Source organism: Camelina sativa, chromosome 11 (assembly GCF_030686135.1).
Source record: "Camelina sativa cultivar CO46 ecotype springtype chromosome 11, ASM3068613v1".
Taxonomy (NCBI): Eukaryota; Viridiplantae; Streptophyta; class Magnoliopsida; order Brassicales; family Brassicaceae; genus Camelina; species Camelina sativa.
The window spans coordinates 13,830,544-13,854,331 of NC_141890.1; the positions used below are offsets into that span (position 1 = coordinate 13,830,544).

Consider the following 23,788-nt stretch of genomic DNA (forward strand, 5'->3'; position numbering starts at 1 on the left):
CACTTAAACAATTCTAACTAAATAACACAAAACTCTAACCTAATAACACAAAGATTACGTGAGAAGATTTATTCTTCTTTTGCCTTCAACTTCTCTTTCTCATCGTCGTTGTCATCTTAATTCAACTATTCAAGTCAAATTTTCAGATCGATTTTTTGTTTCTTTGATATTGTTCTAAAAATATATTTCATATATATAATTACATATTTATTATATATCCATGTTGAAAACTGAATAAAATTTATTAAAAAATACTAATTTTCCCAATCAGAATTCCTGAATTAGTATCTAATATTTGCCATTGCTATGAAATACATGGTTTTTACAAAGAACATGAACTGTTAATTATTGTTTATGTAGATTTCAATTTTTTTTTTGTTCTAAGGCAATCAAGCAAACGTAGATTCCAGTACTTCTAAGAAGGCCATTGCTTTTGATAGCTTATTAGCAAGTGGATTGAAGATCAATTTTTTTAATGATTGTTTAATTTGTTTCATTGAAAAAATATATTTTTATCTATTTCAAATGAAACTGTGACGAAGAGATTTCAATATATGAAAATTCATAAAGTGGGTTTTGTAAGATGTTTTTATATTTATGTTTAAAAAAATATTTAGTTATGTTTTGATCCTAATAAAAATAATTTCTAGATCCTGTCACTGGTGGTACTCACTCAAAACTCTCACAGATCACCCATGTTCAATCTTCCTGGTTTTGGAAGGTAACACTGATGTTACACGTGAAGGTTTCATGCAGAAGGCCCTTAAAAACATAGATGCACATCTGACTGAATTTGCTGGGAGGTTTTTGAAGAAGAATCACGGGTAGCTTCACTACTTCTTTATCGTTCCATGCTTTTCCTTTAGCATTTCTATGATAGAACTATTTGAATACATATATTAGAAACCAGTCTTATCAGTGTTATTTTTGCTTTGGATGTTAATAATTTTGAATGACATGTTATAATCGAATCCTATCCTTAATATTCTAAAATGATTTAGGTTAAGTCATTAATTTTTGCCCAAAAAATGTTTACAAATTATCCTATTAAGATTTTACTAGTAAGATACTTTGCCTACCGTCACTAGCTAATTAATGACCCTAATCCTAGTAACATAGATCGTATTTAATCGATTATTCAATATTACTCTCCACATAACTCTACAGTCTACACTAAAGGTTTTTTTTGAATCATGCATCCTAATTGGCCCGTTTGCTATTTGAATTATATTACAAAATTTGATGTTAACGGTCAGTTACCTATAAATCTTCCCTTCATTACGAAGTCACTTTTTCTATATATAAATTCAAAGATAAATATATTCCATATTCAATTCTCCATAGATACATTCATTTTCTATGAATCAAGTACATCATTTTCTAACCCAAAATTACTAGTGGGATTCACACCGATCTCACCCGGAAAATTAAGAATTAGAAACAAAATTATTTTTTTTAAAAGCGATTTTCATTCTTAATCACAAACAAAACTTATGGGAATCATAGATGGGCTTTTAACGAATTTTGGAAACAATTAGTAAATGAACAATTCTTGGGTTCACACCCTTAAACATGAATCTCTCTTATTCACTCCATTAATTTTAAGTACCCAATCAAAATTTACCATGTAATTAATCCAAGCTAACTAAAATAATTAATATTATCTAAATAAGATAATTAAAATAAATCAACATAATTTAATAAGATAAAAAATCTTACGTTTGATTTTTTAATAATTAACCTTAACATTGTTTATAGTTTTTAGTTATAAAATCTAAATTTTAACCATTCTTTTATAAACTCAAACCAACATATAATTTCATCTAATTGTAAAATCTAAACCCTAACCATATTTTTAGAAAACTAAACAAAAATATAATTTCGTTTAATTGTAAAATTTTAACCTTAATCCTCTTTTATAAACTCTAACCAACATATAATTTCATCTAATTATAAAATCTAAACCCTAACCACACTTTTATAGAACCAAACCAAAATATAATTTCGTTTAATTGTAAAATCTTAACTTTAATCCTCTTTTATAAATTCAAACCGACATATAATTTCATCAAATCCTAACATTAATCCTCTTTTCCATCATTCTTTTCAAAAATACTCCTCCATGTTGATCATCTTCAAAACTACCCATCTCTATGTTCAAAATGATCAAATTACTCTTTCTTTAAGTGACAGCAAGAATGCACAGTCACCAAAATCGAAACATTTTCCTGCCAAACTCAAATAATTTCCCACCGAAAATAAAAATAAATCCCACCAAAATTACAAAACTGGATTTTCTCGCCAAAAATTATGAAATTTATACCTTATAAAACCCGTCTTTACAAGGTATTTATAAGGTTTTTATAAGATTTTAATAAGATATTTATAAGGCTTTTTTATAAGGTTTTTATAAGGCATTTACAAAGTTTTTATAAGGTTTTTCTAAGATTTTTAGAAGGTTTAATAAGGTTTTTCATAGGGTTTTTTTTATAAGGTTGACTAAAATATTTTTCATTTGGTTGACTAAAATATTTTTCAAAAATTTTGTTTTTTCCATTTGGTTGACTAAAATATTTTTCAAGTAGGGATAAAATGATCATTAAAAATTAAAGGAGGGAAAAACTGAAAATTGCCAAAACGAGACTATTTTTGAAAAGGGGTCTACCAAAAAAGGCATTTCTAATAACTTCCCTAAATTATACACCTAAACCCTAAGCATTTTAATTATAAACCCAAATCGACATATAATTTTGTTTAAATATATACCCTAATTCTCCTTTATAAATCCAAACCGACATATAATTTTGTTTAATTGTAAGATATAAACTCTAATATCTATTTTATAAATCCAAACCGACATATAATTTTTTAATACTTATAATTTCCTTAATAAAAAATCAACATGTTTCCTTAATTTGTTTTGTTTTCTGATTTTAATTTTGATTTATTTTTTAAATATAATATGACATGATATATTCTTTTATTTTGATTGACTAATTAAGAGGGGGTGAATGAGACCCGAGAATTTTTCATTAAGAATGAATCAAGCGTGAAATCCCATTAAAAAACTTATTAGAAGAATCTTAACAAACTTTTACAAATTGCCAAGTATGAATGATAAAATGAGCTTGAGCTTCCTCTTTTTCCTTAAGGTATAGGCCAAGAAGAATTCTTCTAAGTTTAAGCTCGCTAGGTTTCCTTAGGACCACTGTCAGCCATATGATTCTAGAGAACGTTGCATTCATCCGATGAATGTTGCAATACAAGTTCTTGTCCTACACCCAGGTTCTTGGTGGCTGCCCCCAAACCTTGCCTTGCCTTGGAAGGTTTTCCGACGCTGTTGCTCCCCGGGTTTACTCTGAAGCATTTATGCTCCTTGTTTTTGAACTTATTTGAAGAAAGGTTAGCCGGTGGCTTGACTGGTCGATACATCTGAAAGCATCTGTAAACACCACGTAAGGTTTATCCTAGGATTGCTGGTTCTTTGGTTCATGCTCGAGTGGTCTAGGATGCTTCAGTTGTAATAGTTTGGAGCATAGAGTGGCGAGCTATCCACATAGGAACACTGCACCGACTACAGCTCGAGTGTGCTACCAATTCGCTGCAACTGCACCATCATCCTGCTGTAGGATGGGAGCTCCTCAGTTGGCCAAAGCTCTTGGCTCCACACCCGCCTGCACACCAGCCATACGAAACATCTACTAGAGCCTGCAATGCCACAACTGCTGTCAACCACTCCAACAGTGATGTTAGCAAGTCCGCACCTGAGGCAACACCAACATTGATATCGAGTTCACCAGCCTTGTCGATAACACCACAAGCCAAGTCTCCAAGTCCCCTTAATGAACTGGTCACTCAGCAACCTTCTCACCTGTGATACTCTGGGCTACACTATCACTGGCCTGGGTAATCTGCCCCAGGCCACGACCATGACCATGAGCGTCTTTACTACCAAGACTAGTAGCTCCAGCTCCTCTAACCATCTACACTTACGAGAACAGAGGCTAAGAAACCACACAATCGATACACACCAAAACAACTTATCGTAGAATTTCATTGAAGGCCTGAAGAGGTTGTTACTAGGACTCCAAGCCACACAATTCATTAACGACTTAATTAATTACAACACACAACAGAAACACAATCAACCCATTAAACCCGCCTAAGAACCGTAAGGGTTCTGATACCAAATTAAAACAATTTGTCTCGTTTGTATTAAAAAATTACATAGCAATCCCATACATGCTAAAAACCTAACAACAAACAATACAACAAGCATAAATAAACCAACATAAACATAATCCAATAACCAATATTAAATAACCACAAATCCCTTAAATACTTGAGCCCTAGGCTTTCTCAAACCCAAAACACAACAAAACAAGCGTTTTATCTTAAGTCGGTGTATTTGAGAATTTTTGGTGTGTGGTGTCGATCGAGACTTAAACGATGGAATTGTTGAATAGTGGTATGAATATATCTCACTCGATAAAAGAGGAGGAGGATAATTAACCATTGAAAACTCTATGATGATCTTTGAAACTTTACAATCATGTTGATAGATTATTGTAAAAAAAAAACAAGGAACTAGAACAAAATAAATGGAGATAAGGCTGACCGACGCTGGAGAGACCAACGTGACCGGATTCAAAGAAATTAGTGAAAAACGGTTGGTTGTAAAAGAAGAATCGACAAGCTGAGTTCTGATGTTGTGAGGGGCCTTTTGTGGGTAGGCGAGAGTGGAAAAGAGGTTGTTGTGGTGTGGTTCTTTGACCTCCCTGGCCACGCTTATATAAGCTTTTGCAAGCAAGGGGATACTCATTGCACTGACATTCCTCTATTTCACCACCGAGACTCACACTGGTTATGGCTTATCTGAAATGGTACTACAGGGTTACCGTCTTTATATCTCTACAAATCGTCGTTATGTGCGGGTCCTAGATCTATCTGGACAGCAAGGTTTCTACAAGGACATCACTGATGGTACACCATTCCCAATGCTTTCTCGTCATGGATCATGCGATTCTAGCATTGTTGTTACTACATCAGGGGAGGTTTTGTTGGTTGAGAGTGATCCATCATCCATGCAATAGGACCTTCTTCCGCCTCTACAAGAAGAATCTTAACATGGAAAACCCAGATGCCTCCAGCCACACTGTTCTTGAGGTTACTTCTCTTGGTGGTGAGGCCCTGCTTCTTGACTTGGGTTTCACTTGTTAGAATTGCGGAATGTAATGTGTAAAATAGGAAGATAAGAGAGTAACTTAGGAGAAAAGAATAGAATGAATAAAAGACTTCATTAGTATTTCTCAAATGTATGTTACAATGCTTCTTATAGAGGGACATAGAGCATATAGCCGTTTGATAGAAGAAGAGTATTGATAGTGACTCTATGTTGATTTGTCTTGTGAGCTCTTAATGGTGAGAGCGACTTGCCTGTTCCTTGTTTGACTCGCACCAACTCGTCCTCCAAGGTACACATGTGATGCTTGACCACCTTAGATATTTCACAACACCTATCTTCTAAATTCTTCTTCTTCTTGGGCTTCAATATCCTCCGGCCTCTTCTCCTTATTCGATTCATGGCCTATTGATCACGGTTGTACGGACAGTCGTACGGACACCATCTCCTTGATCAATGTTATTACCCCTGATCAATACTCCCCTCAAGTTTAGCCGAATGCAATGGTTAAACTTGCAACCCCGTGAGACATCATCTCATTAAAAACCTCAATATATAAAACCACTTGGGACAAAATTATATTGAGGGAAAAAGAGTGTGATGACTCCGAGAGAGGGAACGTGAGATCAAGGGCGAGTCAAGTCCACAAGTCCTAGTTTGCTAAAGATATGGGAGCATACTTGACGACTTGCGGCCTTGGTGAATATATCAGCAAGCTGATCCTTACTTGGTGTAAAGTATGGAAGAGTGACACCTTCTTCAATCCTTTCTCGAACCTTGTGGCAGTCTAACTCAATGTGTTTGGTTCTCTCATGAAACACTGAGTTGGTAGCAATGTGTATGGCTGCTTGATTGTCACAGTGCATAGGAATAGGAGTGGTTTTCTTGATGCCAAGATCTTCGAGTAAACTCTTGAGCCATGTAAGTTCGGTTGTGAGCTTCCTCATTGCACGATATTCAGATTCTGCACTTGACATTGACACCACCTTTTGCTTCTTTGTCTTCCATGTGACAAGATTACCTCCGATGAATGTGCAGTAGCCCGTTACAGATCTTCTATCGGTTTTATCACCACCCCAGTCCGCGTCGCTATATCCCACTAGGTCAGTATTAGAGTTCTTTCCCATCCAAATACCTTGTCAAGGGCTTCCTTTAAGATAGTGAAGAATTCTCTCCAAAAGACTCCAGTGATATGTTGTGGGAGCTTTCATGTATTGACTTACCTGATTCACAACATAACAAATATCAGGTCTGGTGAGAGTTAAGTAAATTAGCTTACCTACAAGCCGGCAGTAGCGAGAAGGATTTTCGTATGGTGGGTCCTTTCTCTCCCCCTTTCGCTCAACTTGGTATCCATCTGGAAGTGGTGTGTCTACAGGTTTGGCTCCTAGCTTCCCTGTCTCACACAGTAAATCAAGAGTATACTATCGTTGTGATAGAAATAAGCCCTCAGGAGAGCGATATACTTTAATCCCAAGGAAGTATTTAAGCTCTCCAAGATCCTTTATGTCAAAAACTGAATTTAAATGAGCTTTGACATCTTTAATACCTTCTTGGTTGTCTCTGGAGATGATTAGATCATCAACGTATATGAGAACAATAACTATACCTTTGGCACTTTGGAGAGTAAAGAGGGTGGTGTCCGAATGAGATTTCTTAAAACCATGGCTTATGAGTGTGGTGTTCAATTTGTGATACTAGGCCCTAGGAGATTGTTTTAGCCCGTATATAGTCTTTCTCAGTCGCAACACCTTTCCCGGGGCGATGGTGTCCTCAAGGCCTGGTGGGGGTGTCATGTATACTTCTTCCTCTAATTCTCCTTGTAGAAAGGCATTCTTGACATCCATCTGCCACAACTCCCAAGATAAGTTAGTAGCAAGCGAGAGAACTACCCTTACTGTATGGAGTTTAGCCACCGGTGCAAACGTGTCTTTGTAGTCTTGTCCATAGGCTTGTGTGAATCCACGCGCCACTAGTCGAGCTTTGTAGCGTTCGATGTCTCCATTGCTTAAGTATTTGATTGTGAATACCCACTTTAAACTCACTGCTTTCTTTCCTGGCGGAAGATCAGCTTCGTCCCAGGTGTGGTTGCGATTCAAGGCCCTAACTTCATCATCTACCGCATTTAACCAGTCTTTACTTTCTTTTGCTTCTTCATAGGTGCTTGGTATGTGATGTTCATCTAACTTCCCAAGAAATGCTTGATGATCAGCTGGTAGTAATGCCAGGGAGCACACGGATTGAATCAGATGAGCAATGGCTTGATTGTTGTAGTATAGCCGTTTATCTTTCCAGATTGATGGATACTTGATCCGTGTACCTCTCCTTACTGGTGGTGGTGTCGGATCATGATGTGATGACATCGGCTCTTCTTCTGTTTGAACTCTGTTTTGAGCATCGTTTTGAGCTTGAGCTTTGTTTTGGGCTCTGTTTTGAGCTCTGATCATTTCCTCCTGCATCACATCATCATCGTCTTCCCCCTCTGACGCCTGAACCAGAACCTCAATCAAATCATTGGTCTGCTCTTCCGGTAATGACGAAGTTGTTGTCGGTACTGCTTCACCAGTGGAGTCAGGTTGAGGATCCTGGGACATTCTTTGAGTTTATTCGGAGGTAGTACCAAGATGATCGAGTAGAAACTTGAGACTTGCAATCCGATCAGTCAGAGTTGCCAAGTCTTTCAAGGCAGACCAGTCTTTCTTATCGAAGTATCCTTGCTCTTCAAGAAACTTGACATCTCGAGAGACAAAAATACGATTATTGATAGGATCAAAACATGTGTACCCCTTTTGAGTGATCGAATAACCCATAAATATACACTTGGTACTCTTAGCTTTTAGTTTGTTCCTTAGTTCTCCAGGCACTAGAACAAAACAAACACATCCAAACACTTTTAGGTGACTAATTGATGGTTTGAAAGTATTTAATACCTCAAATGTTGATCAATCTTCCAAGATTTTGGTTGGAAGTCGATTGATTAGATAGCAAGCTGTCATCACTGCGTCGCCCCAATATCTCTTAGGTACATTAGTGTGAAACATCATTGATCTTGCCACTTCCATCAGATGTTAGTTCTTTCTCTCGGCTACTCCATTTTGTTGAGGAGTGTATGGGCAGCTAGTTTGATGTATAATGCCATGTTTTGCTAGGTGTTCTATGAAATGATTGCTTGTGTATTCTCCTCCATTATCTGTTCTAAACACGTTAATCTTAGCATTAAACTGATTAGTAACATAATTTTGAAAGTTCACAAATGCATCAATCACTCGATCCTTAGATGGCAGTAAGGTGACCCATGTGTATTTCGATTTCTCATCAATGAAAGTCACAAAGTACTTGCTGTTGTCTCTAGAGACACACGGTGATGTCCACACATCTGAATGAACCAAGTCAAAACATTTTTCATAAAGAGTAGTAGACTTAGAAAATACGGTTTTACAGTTTTTACCAAGAATACATGCTTCGCAACTTGAATGATCAAAAGAGACATTAGGTATTATTAATTCAAGTGCACGAGAATGAGGATGACCTAGTCTAGCATGCCATATTGCATTAAAGGAAACCCCTAAGTGAGAATTAAACGAAAATGATTTAGAAGAACTTGGTGAGATATCTTCAATAACATAAAGATCATCTTTGCTTCCACCTTCTCCAATCATTTTCCCAGTCTCAATATCCTGAAAATAGACATCATTAGGACCAAATATAGTATAGCAATTGAGGTCATTGGTTGCCCTTTTTACTGATAGGAGATTAGAAGTGAACTTAGGCATACAAAATGCCTTAGACTCATTGTTAAATAGTTTTAGATTACTGATCCCTTGAACTGGTATCTTATCACCATTAGCTATTATGACATTTCCTATAGCTGGTTCAATATTGTTTAGGAGACTAGAATTACTGATCATGTGATGTGAAGCTCCTGAATCAACAATAAGAGAACTCTTAGGACTAAAGGTTAAGAATGTTTTACCAGACTCCTTTAGAGCTAGAGACTTAAAGAGAGCTTCCAGATCAGATTTCTTCACATATTCTCCAGATGCCACCTCTCCACCGTTCTTTGATTGGCAGGATTGACCTTGTTCATCCTTGGTGTGGGTTAGGTTGGCTCTCAGATCTTTGTTGTTGACAGTGCAGGTCGCAAGTGAGGGTGGAGAAACCAACATTTATCTTTGGTGTGGCCCTTCCTCTTACAATGTTCACATCCTCCCTTTGATTTCCGATCTTCAGGTTTGAACACTCCTTTGTTAGATGTGGCTAACTCTCCTTTACCGCTGAAGAGACCAAGTGATCCTTGCTCTTTCTGAATTTGAGCGCACACGTCATTGAGGCTTGGAAGCCTGTCAGACCTTAGGATGTGTTTGATGAGATCGTTGAAGGTCGGATTGAGTGTTAGCAGTAGAGCAAAGACTTTGTCTTGTTCTCTTCGCTCGTTGAGCACAGCAGGATCCATGGTGTTTGGTCGAGCATTTCAAACTCAACCCATAGGGATCTGAATTTGCCGAAATGTTTGTTAAACTCCATATCTTCTTGGCTCAAGTCGGTTATAGCTTTCTTAACTTCAAAAACACGAGTCAGGTTGGAGATGTTGCCAAACACATTCTTGAGAGTCTCCCATAGTTCACTCGTCGTTTCACAGTATGAGTAGGCTTCTAGGATCGGAGCTTAAAGAGAGTTTTGGAGAATGGAGAGGACAGTTTGACCTTCTTGAAACCATTTGGCTTCTTCTTCGAGTCTCGCCTCCTCTTCATCTTCTTTGATGGTTTCTTTCTCATCTTCCTTGGTGGCTTTCTTTGGAGCCTTTCCACCTTCAATATGGCTCCAGAGTCCGCGGCCACATAATGCGGTTTTGGTGGTTCTTGACCACAAGAGATAGTTTCCTCCTTTGAGGACGGTAGGTAGCACGAGAGGTTTAGAGTTTTCCATGGTGGTTTGCTATAGACCGTTGAATAAAACTTTTAACGGAAGAATAAAAACGTAAACCCAGAACTAAAGAAGAATGAGAGATTGAGAATGCAGAGAATCCAGAGAATGAGAGATTCAGATTGTCAAGAACAACAACCTGACTTTGATACCATGTTAGAATTGCGGAATGTAATGTGTAGAATAGGATGATAAGAGAGTAACTTAGGAGAAAAGAATAGAATGAATAAAAGACTTCAATAGTATTTCTCAAATGTATGTTACAATGCTTCTTATAGAGGGACAGAGAGCATATAGCTGTTTGATAGAAGAAGAGTATTGATAGTGACTCTATGTTGACTTGTCTTGTGAGCTCGTAATGGTGAGAGCGACTTGCCCGTCCCTTGTTTGACTCGCACCAACTCGTCCTCCAAGGTACACATGTGATGCTTGACCACCTTAGATATTTCACAACACCTCTCTTCTAGATTCTTCTTCTTCTTGGGCTTCAATATCCTCCAGGCCTCTTCTCCTTATTCGATTCATGGCCTACTGATCACGGTTGTACGGACAGTCGTACGGACAGTCGTACGTACACCATCTCCTTGATCACATGTTCTTACCCCTGATCAATATCACTGTGCCTGCTAACGCTTCCCTTGGTATCGAACAGACTCCATCTATTTCACCCGTCACTCCCTGCAATTGCACTCGTCGTGACCTTGACATCTGCGTGTTCAATCTTGCTAACAAGACCATCAAACGCTTTCATCTTGGCGACATGGATCTCATGGATGCTCGCTGGTTTCTCCGTGCTTCTTGAAATTTCCACACTCTGTTTTTTTTTAATTTTCATGAACATCTGAATAGACAAACTATTTATAAAAGACATCAGAAGAAAAATTGTGATGGAAAAATGTGAATAATATACAGTGAAAAATCGCAATTCTAAAATGAACTGACTCCATTTTATAAAGAAATGCAATCGTATGCTTTTTTTTCAAAAATAAAATTATTTTACGAAAGCTACAGTGAAAAGTCTGTTGTTGGCGTTTATTCGTATTGTTAATATTATATAGATTTTTTTTTTTTTTTTTTTTTTTTACCTATGCGCACAAGCTGAAAGGTTTGAAGTTGAACTTTGAAGCTTTGATTAAAATAAAATAAAAATTCCACTCTCAGTCTCTCTCCTTTTCCTCCCGCTCTCGCTATGTGTAAACCATTCAAAGCCTAGACTTTCAGAGTCTTTCACGCGAGTCTTCAAAGTCAACCATTTGGATGTAACGAAAGAGAAAGAAAGAGTCTTCGAGGAAAGGAAGGCGAAGTTTCTCCTCTCTATCAGTGTTGTATTTATTATGGAAGTGCTTTAACCTGAGAATTTTCGTATCTTTTTTCTCATCCTCTTCTTCCTCTTCTTCCATGGCGTCTTCTTTTTTCAGATGGATATACAATGTTTTCGCGAGCTTCATCGGAGTAGTTTTCCGCAAATCGTTTTGTAGCCATGTTGTCAAAGACGATGAGATCGAAATAATTTCTTCCTCTAGCAGCCGCAGATACGATGTTTTTGCGAGCTTCCGTGGAGAAGAGGTCCGCAAATCGATCTTCAGCCATCTTCTCAAGGCACTCGACCGCAAATCAATCAATACGTTCAGAGACCACGGGATCGAGAGAAGCCTTCAAATAGCCCCTGAGCTTTTATCAACAATAAGAGAATCAAGAATCGCAATCGTCATCTTCTCTACGAATTATGCTTCTTCTACCTGGTGCTTAAATGAATTGGTGAAGATCCACGAGTGTTATAAGAAATTGGATCAAATGGTTATACCGGTTTTTTACGACGTTGAGCCTTCTCATGTTAGAAACCAGGCCGGAGAATTTGGTAAGGTCTTTAAAGAGACATGCAAAGGCAAAACAAAGGATCAGAAACAAAGGTGGAGGCAAGCTCTAGCAGATGTAGCAGATATGGCCGGAGAGGATCTTCAGAACTGGTAATTTGTTTCTCATTCCATATTGTTGTGTGTTAGACCATCTCCCATGTATTTCTCAAACTTTTTATTCTAAAAATGAATATTCCAAATAGATTATTTTTTAAATTTTAGTATTGAAACATTTTATTTATAAAAATTGCAAATTAACCCATTTACTTTAACTTTTACAAAATTTTCATAAAATTTTATAACTTAAAAGGTATTATTAATAATTTCAAAAATTATTCTATTTTGTTAAATCATTAAAAATATTTATTTTCTTTATTTTAATCATATTATAAGAAAAAATAAAAGTTTAGGGATTACTATGCAAATAAAAAAGTTTTAACTCTATTATAGAAGAAGAAATTGAGTTCCTCTATATATAAATGTATATGTATGTATGAAGAATATTTTCTTCTAAATTCGAATTTAGAGGGAAGTATAGAGTATAGACAATGTATTTTGGAGATGGAGGTGCCTTTAGTGTGTGTATATATATATATATATATATATATATATATATATATATTAATCTCTAAACTGGAGTTTCTTTGCATAGACTTCCGTTGTGAGCTTTTAGGGTGTGCTCGTTTTTTTTTTTTTTTTTTTTTTTTTTTTTTGCAAAGGGTGTGCTCGTTAATGACACAATTTACTATTGTTATTATTAGGCCTGATGAAGCAGCCATGATTGAAAAAATCGCCTTCGATGTCTTGAATAAACTTGTTAGTACTCCAACGGATGATTTTGGCAGCTTCGTGGGGATCAGAGCTCATTTAGAGGCAGTGAATTCAATGTTGTGCTTGGAATCTGAGGATGCTAGAATGGTCGGGGTTTTAGGAACTTCAGGGATTGGTAAGACTACCATTGCAAGAGCTCTTTTCAGTCAGCACTCTAGCAAATACCACTATCGCGCTTTCATAACTTTTAAGAGAACCATCCCAGATGACTATGGCATGAAGTTGTATTGGGAAAAGAAGTTTCTGTCAAAAATTCTTGGTCAAGAGGACTTACAGATATACCATTTAGGAACGGTGGAGCGAAGGTTAAAGCACAAGAAAGTTTTTATCGTTCTTGATGATGTTGATGATCTGGAGCTACTAAAAACATTGGTAGGACAAACTGGATGGTTTGGATCCGGGAGCAGGATTATTGTGATCACTCAAGATAGGCAACTCCTCAAGGCTCATAAGATTGATCTTATATATAAAGTGGAGTTCCCATCTACAGACCTTGCTCTTAAGATGTTATGCCGATCTGCTTTTGAGCAAGACTCCCCACCCCGTGATTTTATGGAAGTCACAGTTAAAGTGGCCGAGCTTGCAGGTAATCTTCCTTTGGGTTTGAGTATCTTGGGTTCGTCTTTAAGAGGAAGGGAAAAAAAAGAGTGGATGGAGATGCTGCCTGAGCTACAAAATGGTTTGGACGAAAAAATTGAGAAGATATTAAGAGGCAGCTACGATAGGTTAGATAAAAAATGCCAAGAGTTATTTATTTACATCGCATTTGCATGCTTATTCAATGGTGCACAAGTCAGTTACATCAAAGACTTGCTTGAAGATAGGCTTAGCGTTAGGCTTACAATGTTGGCTGATAAGTCCTTCATTCGCATCACATCACCATATGAAACTATAGAAATGCACAATTTGCTACAGAAGTTGGGCAGAAAAATTGTTCACGCAGAGTCCATTGATAATCCTGGAAAACGTCGATTTCTAGTGGATGCTGAGGATATTGTCGATGTATTTACCCATAATACTGTAAGTTATTTGCGTATTTGCATAATGTGGTGTGACTTTTATACTAGTAATTGATTTGTCTTTTGGTCATTGATCAACTTTTACGATTGTTTCCACTTCCACATGCTTATTAATAGTTTTATTTTTCAGGGCACGGAAACTCTGGTAGGAATATATTTCAACACATCAGATATCAATGAGCCACTTTTCATATATGAAAAGTCGTTCGAAGGCATGCGTAATCTCCAGTTTCTAATAGTTTGCGATTATGGCTGGGGACGAAAAAATGAAGCCAGATTGTATCTACCAGAGGGACTCGTTTATTTGCCCCGTAAACTCAGATTGCTATTCTGGAATAATTGTCCACTTAAGTGTTTTCCATCTAATTTTAAGGCCGAGTTTCTCGTTGAACTCGCAATGGAGGATAGTAAGCTGGAGAAGCTGTGGGAAGGAACTCTGGTACAAATTCCAAATTTTATTTCAAAGTTTTAAATGGTGTTTTGCTTAGTTCTCGATATTGGAACAAAACTGTGTTAATGTTTTCATACTTTTTTGTTAGAAAGCCCTAATGAATATGTATGTTTTCAGGCACTTGGAAGCCTCAAGAAGATAAATATGCGTAATTCCAGATATTTGAAAGAAATCCCAGATCTTTCTAATGCCAGAAACCTGGAGAAATTATATCTTTTTGGATGCAAATCTTTGTTGACACTTCATTCCTCGATTCAGTATGTCACTAAATTGAGGAGGTTAAATATGGGGGAATGCACAAAGCTAGAGAATGTTCCAACTCATGTCAACTTGGAATCCTTAAAGTCTCTGGAGTACCTCAATCTCAGAGGATGCTTCCGGTTGAGAAATTTCCCTCAGATTTCATTGTACAATTCAACCGGTTTCTTTTGGTCGGAATTAATATCAACCATCAGTTATCTTGAGCAGTAAGTCTTCTGAGGAAAAGGAACGTTAAGTTTCTCCTCTCTCTTTATGTATTTACTAGTTTATTTCAGTGTGCTTCCTCTTGAGAATTTTCATCACTTCTCTCTACCGTTTCCAGGGCGTCTTCTTCTTCTCCCAGTCGGAGATACAATGTTTTCACGAGCTTCCATGGACCAGATGTACGCAGAGAACTCCTCGGCCATCTTTTGAAGGAGTTCAATCGCAAATCTATCACTTCATTCAAGGATCAAGAAATCGTGAGCAGCCATACAATCAGCGCTTCGCTTTCATCGGCGTTTAGAGAATCGAGAATCTCAATTGTCATCTTCTCTGATAACTACGCTTCTTCCTCATGGTGTTTGGATGAATTGGTGGCCATCCATGAGTCTTATAAGACACTGGATCTAATGGTGATTCCGATTTTCTACAATGTTGATCCTTCGGAAGTTCGAAAACAGACCCGAGGATTTGGAAAGGTTTTTGAAAAGACATGCGAGGGCAGACCAGAGGATCAGAAACAAAGGTGGATGCAAGCTCTCACAGATATAGCAAATGTGACCGGAGAGAATTCTCAAAACTGGTACACTGTTTTCTCTGTTCCATTATATCTTTGCATAAACTTCCGCTGTGCTTTTAGGGTGCCTCTTTAATGGCGCGTTCAACTATTGTTATTAGGTGTGACGAAGCAACCATGGTTAGAGAGATAGCAGACGATGTTTCAAATAAAATTCTCACACCATCAAATTGTTTTGACAAATTGATCGGACTTGAAGCTCATAAAGGCAACGAATTCAATATCAGGAAGGGAAGATGGTAGGAATTGCTGGACCTTCAGGAAAATTCGAGATGAGGCATGAAGTTGTTGCGATTCTTGGTCAAAATGGACATAAAGATAGAGCAATTAGGTTCTTATCGTTCTGGATGGTGTTGATGATCTAGGTCTGTTAAAGACCTTGGTAGGAGAAACTGTTTGTGCTAGGAAGCAAAACTATCGTGTGATTGATTTCTCATCTGAAATATTTGGCTCTGGCATATATTTGTAGATATTTAATTATAGAAAATGTTAATTTTTTTAAATTTTGTAAATTTTATCTTTAATTTAGTCGATATCAATATTTTCAGAAAAAGTAAATATGATTTAAATTTCTATTTATTTTGGTCACAGTTAGTTTTGAACTTTTAATTCCATTCTTTGGCACCATTTGTTTTGTTTATTTTTTTCCGTCTATCAGCCTTTGTCAATGCCATTGATGTTTTTGTTTCTCATAGTGGGACGAAAGATTTTGGTGATAATTTTCTACCAAAGAAGGAGATGTTTTGTTCGAGCATTCCATGTGGGACTTGCAAATATGTTACGTTGTTAAACATATTTATCTCATCAGTCCACAAAAAGAAAAGATAAAAAAGGCAAAGCACAGTCATTTTAGGACGAATTTGCCTGCTAGCCAAAATGGCAAAAATAACGAAGAATATAGCCAACTAACTCGTGAAATTAAGTGAGTAGTCAAAAGCCATTGTGAGATTATCATAATACACCATGTGTCTTGCACGCGTGTTGTGGTGGTAAAATGTGATTTGTATGTTATATTCAGAAATAACAGGAAGACAGGGGCTAGACGCATGTCTAGACGAAAGTAGTGGTGGTAACAGTGGTAGTCGATGACTGCCGAGATATTTTTTGCTAAGTGATGGCTGCCGAGTTATATTCAGAAAATATATATCAAATAAATTATGGGTCTGAATGGTAACTGCGGTTGGGACGAACAAATCCATCTACAGACCAGACCGCCCTATTTTAAGTGTGGACAACAAACCGCAGCGGTCCAACTCTATTTGTAAGGAAAAGCGGTCCACAGTTGGTCCGTTGCGGTTTTGTTTCTGTTTTCTGTAGACCGCACCACTGTGGACTACACATGATGAATGGTAAATAAAAAACGGTATGATCTGTAGATAAATTTGTCCGTCCCAACCGCTGCAACCATTCACACCCTATATCATAAAAGAAAAAGCTATACTCCAAAAAAATTAATATGTAAAACGGACATAAATTATTGATAAGAGAATTATTTAAATAATACTTTATATTATATACAAAATATAATATTTTCTTTAATGTATTTTTATTTATATTATGTTTTTCCATAAAAAATAAACCAAATGTGACCAAAGCAATAAAATTCTGATAAACTTTATACTTTTTAGTTAAAAGGGAATTAATCTATATATAATAGCAATCTGAATAAATGGCACCAAATGTTGTGTTTATTTCAATTGTACCTTTTTGATATTTTTTCAAAAAAATCTGTAAAAAAAATAAATTATGTGTTTTACAAAAAGTTGCGATTGTTCATTGTAATAGTTTTTTTGTAAAGTTGCAACTGTTCATTGTAGAGTTGTGTTTATTCGAATATTGATATCTTTTGAAATCTATATTTATTTGTCTGTTTGAACTGTTTTCATTTTTTGCCATGACACAAAATAATATAATTTCAATCTCAATGGTTTTTACAGCTTTTTAAATTGATCTCTAGCATTTATTCTTCTAAAAATAAAGAAATTCCTCCAATTCTTGATTTAACAAAATATTTTTGGAATGATGAATCTAATTTACAACTTTAATATCAATCTGAATAAATACCACCAAAGGTTGTGTTTTTTCAATTGTACCTTTTGGATAATTTTCCAAAAAAGTCTATAAAAGAAATTAATTGTGTGTTTTACAAAAAGTTGTGATTGTTCATTGTAATGGTTTTTTTGTAAAGTTGCAACTGTTCAGTGTAGAGTTGTGTTTATTCGAATATTCGTATCTTTTGAAATCTATATATATTTGTCTGTTTGAAATGTTTTCATTTTTTTGCCATCACACAAAATAATATAATTTCAATCTCAACGGTTTTTACAGCTTTTTAAATTATTCTCTAGCATTCATTCTTCGAAAAATAAAGAAATTCCTCCAATTCTTGATTTAACAAAATATTTTTGGAATGATGAATATAATTTACAACTTTTAGTTAATTTTCAATATAAAAATTTAATGAAAATACCGTAGAGTTTTTTTCCAACAATTAGATGAATTATATAGTGAGTTTTTGAATTTGACTTTTCAATATGGTAATAAATATGCATTCTATTTAAAAGCAGTTTATATAGGTTATTAGGTTTAATCAAGTGCAAATAGTTGCGATTTTTCGTAGTATCTTTCGTAATTTTTTTTTTAAATTTAAACGGTTGTATTTGTTCATTGTAGAGTTGTGTCTTTTAACTATATATTATTTATATTTTTTCATCACAACTTTTTGTTCTAATAGGTGAGTGACGTCACTAATGTGTGTCGATTTAAATAGTTATTTCTTTTGAACTTTCTATATATTTGTCTCTTCATCAGTAACCAATAAGTTCATTAAAAACAATGGCGTCCTTTCGCTCTGATGGCGATTTCCTGGGCGATTCTCTTCTTTGAATTCGCCCTCCTCCTTCTCCGACTTGGAGTCTCTTTCCGACAAACAAATCTTTTAATTGGAATTGTTTTGGCGGTTTTAATCTGTTACAGTTAACTGTTAACAGTTTTTTCCAGTTTTTCTCGTTCGATAACTGTTTCGGAAAACCGCCATGGCAACGACCTTATAAATATCGACTGCAAATGAAGAGATTGCCACAACCAAATCTCCTCTCACCCATCCCTTTCTTCTACTGCCAAAGAATCATGAGTGATTTGCAAAATCTCGATTTGAGTATCAATGATACACCAATCCCCCTTCCACCAGAACTGTGTGGTAACGCAGTTAATGCGAATCGTTTCTCCTTGATTGTCACGATTCTCAATCCAAAGAAGCAGAATCTTTGTGCTATCACAAGTCAAATGCCCAAAATCTGGGGTTTCTCGGACTCTTGCCGTGGTCGTATCCTGGGAAATGGGAAAGTTCTTTTCATCTTCAAAACAGAGGAAACTTTGAACCTAGTGCTTCGTCGCGGTCCATGGGCATTCAATGACTGGATGATAACCGCTCACCGTTGGTACCCCAACATTTCAGATGAAGAACTGAAGTTCATCCCTTTCTGGATTCAGGTGCGTGACGTACCGGTACAGTATCTCACATCCGCTATGGTTAATTACATTGGAATGAGAATAGGCCCTGTAGTGGATGTTGATTTCGATGAGAATGGAAATTTGGTTGAGTTTGCTAGGATTTGTGTTAATTGGAATGTAGACTTGCCCTTAAGATTCCAGAGGAACTTTCAGTTCGCTGGAGGAGAAAACACAGTTCTAAAGTTTCGTTATGAGCGTCTGAAGAATTTCTGTTCAAAATGTGGTATGCTCAACCATGATGCTAAGGATTGTCCTCTGAACCATGATGATTTCCCTAATGATGATCCACCAAATGATGATCCGGCACATGAGGATGGACCAAGTGACAATGATCTTGATGACCAAGATCACCATCACCATTACACTGCTAACATGTTCGAATCTCCATCAAACACTCTCCAGACAATCGCCCCAGACGGTTACATTCCTGGACTCCAAAAGATGAGTCAGTCTAAGGAGTTCTTGATCTCAGAATCGGATGGATCCTCTTCTCCAAGTGTCTTTGAAGATACTGACTTAACTGCAGAGAGACTTCGATACTACTAATGAAGTTTAATAAGGGTAAGAGCATTGCATCAAATGGTGAAGCTTCAGACATAATGGCTTGCGAGATAGCGAATGGCAATGCAACTAAGAGGAAGAAGTCGGACATGGAACTCCATTATCAGCAATGTGAAGCACAAGAAGATTTGGCGGTCTTGTGTCATATCAAGAAACGAGGAAGGTTGGAATCTGAGGGATCCTGCAGCGGTCTGATGACGAACGGAGCCGCGGGGGGGGGGGGGGGGGGGGGGGGCGGTTCCCCCAATGCCTCCATGAGAGTCGTCTCCTGGAACTGTCAGGGCATCTGTTTGCCGCTGACTCAATGTAGATTAAAACGTTTATGTCGTATTTTAAAACCCCATGTCCTTTTCTTGTGTGAAACTCTGAATGCTTGTTCTGTTGTCTATGAACTTGTTTATGTATTAGGATTTAATAATGTTGTAACTCAACCCCCCGTGGTCGAAGTGGTGGTTTAGCTCTGATGTGGGCAGATAATGTTGCTTTATCTACTTTGTACCAAGATGATCGTATCCTTGATACGCACATCAAACATAATAATAACGGTTTCTATTTTTCTGGTGTCTATGGTCACCCAGTTCCAAGTCAGAGACATCATTTATGGAGCCTTCTAGAATCTATAGGCACAACTAGAGATGGCCCATGGTTATTGTCTGGTGATTTCAATGAAATAACTAACAACAGAGAGAAGATCGGAGGTCCTCCTCGAGAAGACTGGACTTTTAGGAGATTCAATCACATGTTATCAGTTTGTGAGTTAACTGATTTAAAGCATAAAGGTGATAGGTTCTCATGGGTAGGAGAGAGACATCAGTACACAGTTAAATGCTGTTTAGATAGAGCTATGGTGAACTCTGAGTGGACCTCACTATATCCCAATGCAGAGGCTGAATTCTTAGAATTTAATGGTTCAGACCATAAACCAATACTTACAACAATCAGGCCACTTCACCGAATGCCAACCAAACCCTTCCGCTTTGATAAACGACTAACAGAGGTTAAAGATTTTGCTAATATAGTGGAAAGAGGTTGGAACTCATGTAAAACAAATAATCATTATACAATCTGTGACCAAATAACAAGCTGTCGTCGCTCAATGTCAAAAGGGAAACATAGAGCAAACATAAATTCAGCAAAAAGGATTGAAACTCTGCAAAAAGAGCTAAATTTAGCCATGGAGAGTACAAACAGAGGTCACAGACGCCACATACCACGATTGCAAGAAGCCTTAACTAAAGCTTACCAAGATGAAGAACCCTATTGGCATACGAAAAGCAGGAACCGTTGGTTACACTGTGGTGATCGCAATACAAATTATTTTCATGCCAGCACAAAAAATAGGAACGCCAAAAACTATATTTCCCGACTAGAAGATTTGCAAAATAATGTTTATGAAGGGGATAAAGACATCGGAGATCATGCACAGAAATATTTTTCTGAGGTCTACACCTCAAGTCGAATCCCGGTTTCACCTGTTGATTTTGGTGACTTCCCTTCAACTGTCACACAAGAGATAAATGATGATCTAACACGAGATTTCACAAATGTAGAAATATATGATGCAGTCTCATATATTGGTGATGACCAAGCTCCTGGACCAGATGGACTAACAGCCAGATTCTATAAACATTACTGGAACATCATTGGTCCGGACGTCTGTGCAGAGGTTAAAGACTTCTTCGAAACTTCTTACATGAAAACAGGAATAAACCATACCAATATATGCTTAATCCCCAAGATTACTGAACCCACAACTCTTTCGGAGTACAGGCCTATTGCTCTATGCAATGTTCTTTACAAAATCATCTCCAAGTGTCTAGTAAACAGACTCAAAAAACATCTAGACACCATAGTCTCTGATACACAAGCAGCTTTCATTCCTGGGAGATTAGTAACAGATAATATCATGATCTCCCACGAGGTGATGCATTCTCTAAAAACTCGGAAGCGGGTATCACAAAATTACATGGCAATCAAGACTGATGTCACTAAAGCTTATGACAGGGTTGAGTGAAATTTCTTAGAAGTAACAATGTACTTATTTTGGCTTCTCAACCAAATGGATTGACTGGATAATGGCTTTCGTACGATCAGTTAGTTATTCTGTTCTTGTTAATGGAACTCCATGTGGCATAATTGTTCCAGAGAGAGGCATACGACAGGGAGACCCCCTATCACCATATTTATTCATTCTTTGTGCTGATATTATGAGTCATCTAATCAAAACAAGAGTAGCGGATGGAGATATCAGAGGTATACGTATAGGAAATGGAGTACCACCAATCACACACTTACAATTTGCGGATGACTCACTTTGTTTTTGCCAAGCAAATGCACGGAATTACAGAGCAATCAAGGAGGCCTTTGAAGTCTATGAATACTATTCTGGCCAAAAAATAAACACCAGTAAATCGTTAATCACGTTCGGATCTCGAGTTCCAGGACAACTTCAAAATAGATTGAAATCTATTCTTCAAATACCAAACCATGGTGGTGGAGGTAAGTATTTAGGATTACCGGAACAATTTGACAAAAGAAAGAATGAGATGTTCCAATATATTATTGACAAAGTACGAGAACAAACATCCTCTTGGCGCGGTCGTTATTTCTCACAAGCTGGAAAGGAGATTTTGACTAAATCTGTTGCCTTAGCTTTACCTGTTTTTTCTATGTCCTGTTTCAAACTACCTATGGGAATTATTAGTGAAATTGAATCAATATTACAAAAATTCTGGTGGGAGAAAGGGAATCAAGATAGAGGCATCTCATGGATAGCATGGAAGCGTCTGCAACACACTAAAACAGAAGGTGGTTTAGGCTTTAAAGACTTGGCAAAATTCAATGATGCCTTACTTGCAAAACAAGCATGGCGATTAATACAACATCCCAATTCCTTGTTTGCTCGCATTTTTAAGGCAAGATATTACAAAGATGATTGTATCCTTGATGCTAAACAGAGAGCTAACCAATCTTACGGCTGGGCCTCAATTTTAGAGGGACTCAAAATCATAAAAACTGGTTACAGATATCAGGTAGGGAATGGTGCATCTGCCCGCATTAATCTAGACAATGTCACTATCACGGATCCACCAATGCCAATTCATAGTGCATCTATTGACAGTAATGCCTGCGTAAGGGACATAATGATATCAGGTGGAACATACAATTGTTGGGACACAGAAAAAATAAGTGTTCACTTTACAGAGGAAGATCATGAACACATCAATAAAATCTATCTACCCCGTAATGACCCTCCAGATAAAATTGTTTGGCATTATACAAAGACAGGTACGTATACAGTGCGATCGGGTTACTGGCTAGCAATGCACAATCTAACCGAACCAAACTATCTGCCTCCAAGACCGCATGGATCAATTTCATTGAAACCAAAGATATGGCGTCTTAATATTATGCCTAAACTGAAACACTTTCTTTGGAGGGCCATATCGAAAGCTTTACCATCATTGACAAGGTTAACAACCAGAGGAATGAATTTAGATCCAATATGTCCAAGGTGCTTCCAAAGTGATGAAACGATAGAACACATCTTGGTTATGTGCCCCTATGCTGCTTCTATTTGGCAACAAGCCAATATCCAGGCTGATTTTTTATACTACTCTAACTTAGACACTGACACTCTATTGGAATCTATTTTTGATTTTCATGAGAACAGAAATACGCCATCTAACCTCAAGTTCCTTCCATTTTGGATATTATGGCATCTTTGGAAATCTCGAAATAAGTTTATTTTCGAAGGTTCACAGGAAAATCCAAATACGGTTGTCATACGAGCAAGATCGGATATGCATGAATGGTATCAGCAAGTACATCAATTTTCTGACAAACAAGTACAAAATGGAACACAAAGAAGAAGGAAAACATGGACAAGACCACCCTCTGGCCTTATAAAATGTAATTATGATGCAGCTTTTGATCCTATTACACATCAAACAAATTGTGGATGGATTTTACGAGATCATCATGGAAGTACTCATGGATGGGGAGCTACCATTATTGGATTCACTATGTCTCCCTTAGAAGCGGAAGCAAAAGCCCTATTAGTTGCACTCCAACAAACATGGATTCGGGGTTTCAACTCAATGATATTTGAAGGGGACAATGATACGCTTACAAAAATGCTAAACAATAAGTCATTTGATCAATCTATAGAAAGCATCACTCTCGACATTAAGTATTGGGCCTCACAGATATAGAGTTGCCAATTTGTCTACTCATCTAGAGATTGTAATTCTGTTGCTCATATATTAGTAAAACATGGTTGTACATCTAATAGTTTTATTTTGAACAATTTATTCCTCCAACTTGGCTTACAAGTTATTTGTATAATGACTTTCACAATTCATTAATATAAATCATTTTTGCTGAAAAAAAAAAGTTCATTGAAACAAATTA

The 23,788-nt window shown here is 36.9% G+C and overlaps 1 protein-coding gene and 1 pseudogene across 1 annotated transcript; both read left to right on the forward strand.

Annotated features, from left to right (window-relative positions):
• The first annotated feature begins 4,449 nt into the window (after positions 1-4,449).
• LOC147933949 (F-box protein At2g14290 pseudogene) lies at positions 4,450-10,907 on the forward strand (annotated as a pseudogene).
• A 285-nt stretch (positions 10,908-11,192) lies between these two features.
• LOC104723413 (protein SUPPRESSOR OF npr1-1, CONSTITUTIVE 1) lies at positions 11,193-15,878 on the forward strand. The gene is made up of 6 exons (XM_010441785.3): positions 11,193-12,072; positions 12,723-13,812; positions 13,942-14,250; positions 14,380-14,729; positions 14,846-15,307; positions 15,403-15,878. Exons 1-6 carry the CDS (start codon positions 11,504-11,506, stop codon positions 15,542-15,544), a joined length of 2,922 nt encoding a protein of 973 aa, XP_010440087.2. The 5' UTR covers positions 11,193-11,503; the 3' UTR covers positions 15,545-15,878.
• The last annotated feature ends 7,910 nt before the right edge of the window (positions 15,879-23,788 follow it).

Coding starts and splice junctions, on each gene's coding strand:
- LOC104723413 (XM_010441785.3), top strand. CDS start 11,504: ATGGCGTCTTCTTTTTTCAGATGGATATACAATGTTTTCGCGAGCTTC. Junction 13,813..13,941: donor ATGTATTTACCCATAATACT/GTAAGTTATTTG, acceptor TTTATTTTTCAG/GGCACGGAAACTCTGGTAGG. Junction 15,308..15,402: donor GGAGAGAATTCTCAAAACTG/GTACACTGTTTT, acceptor TATTGTTATTAG/GTGTGACGAAGCAACCATGG.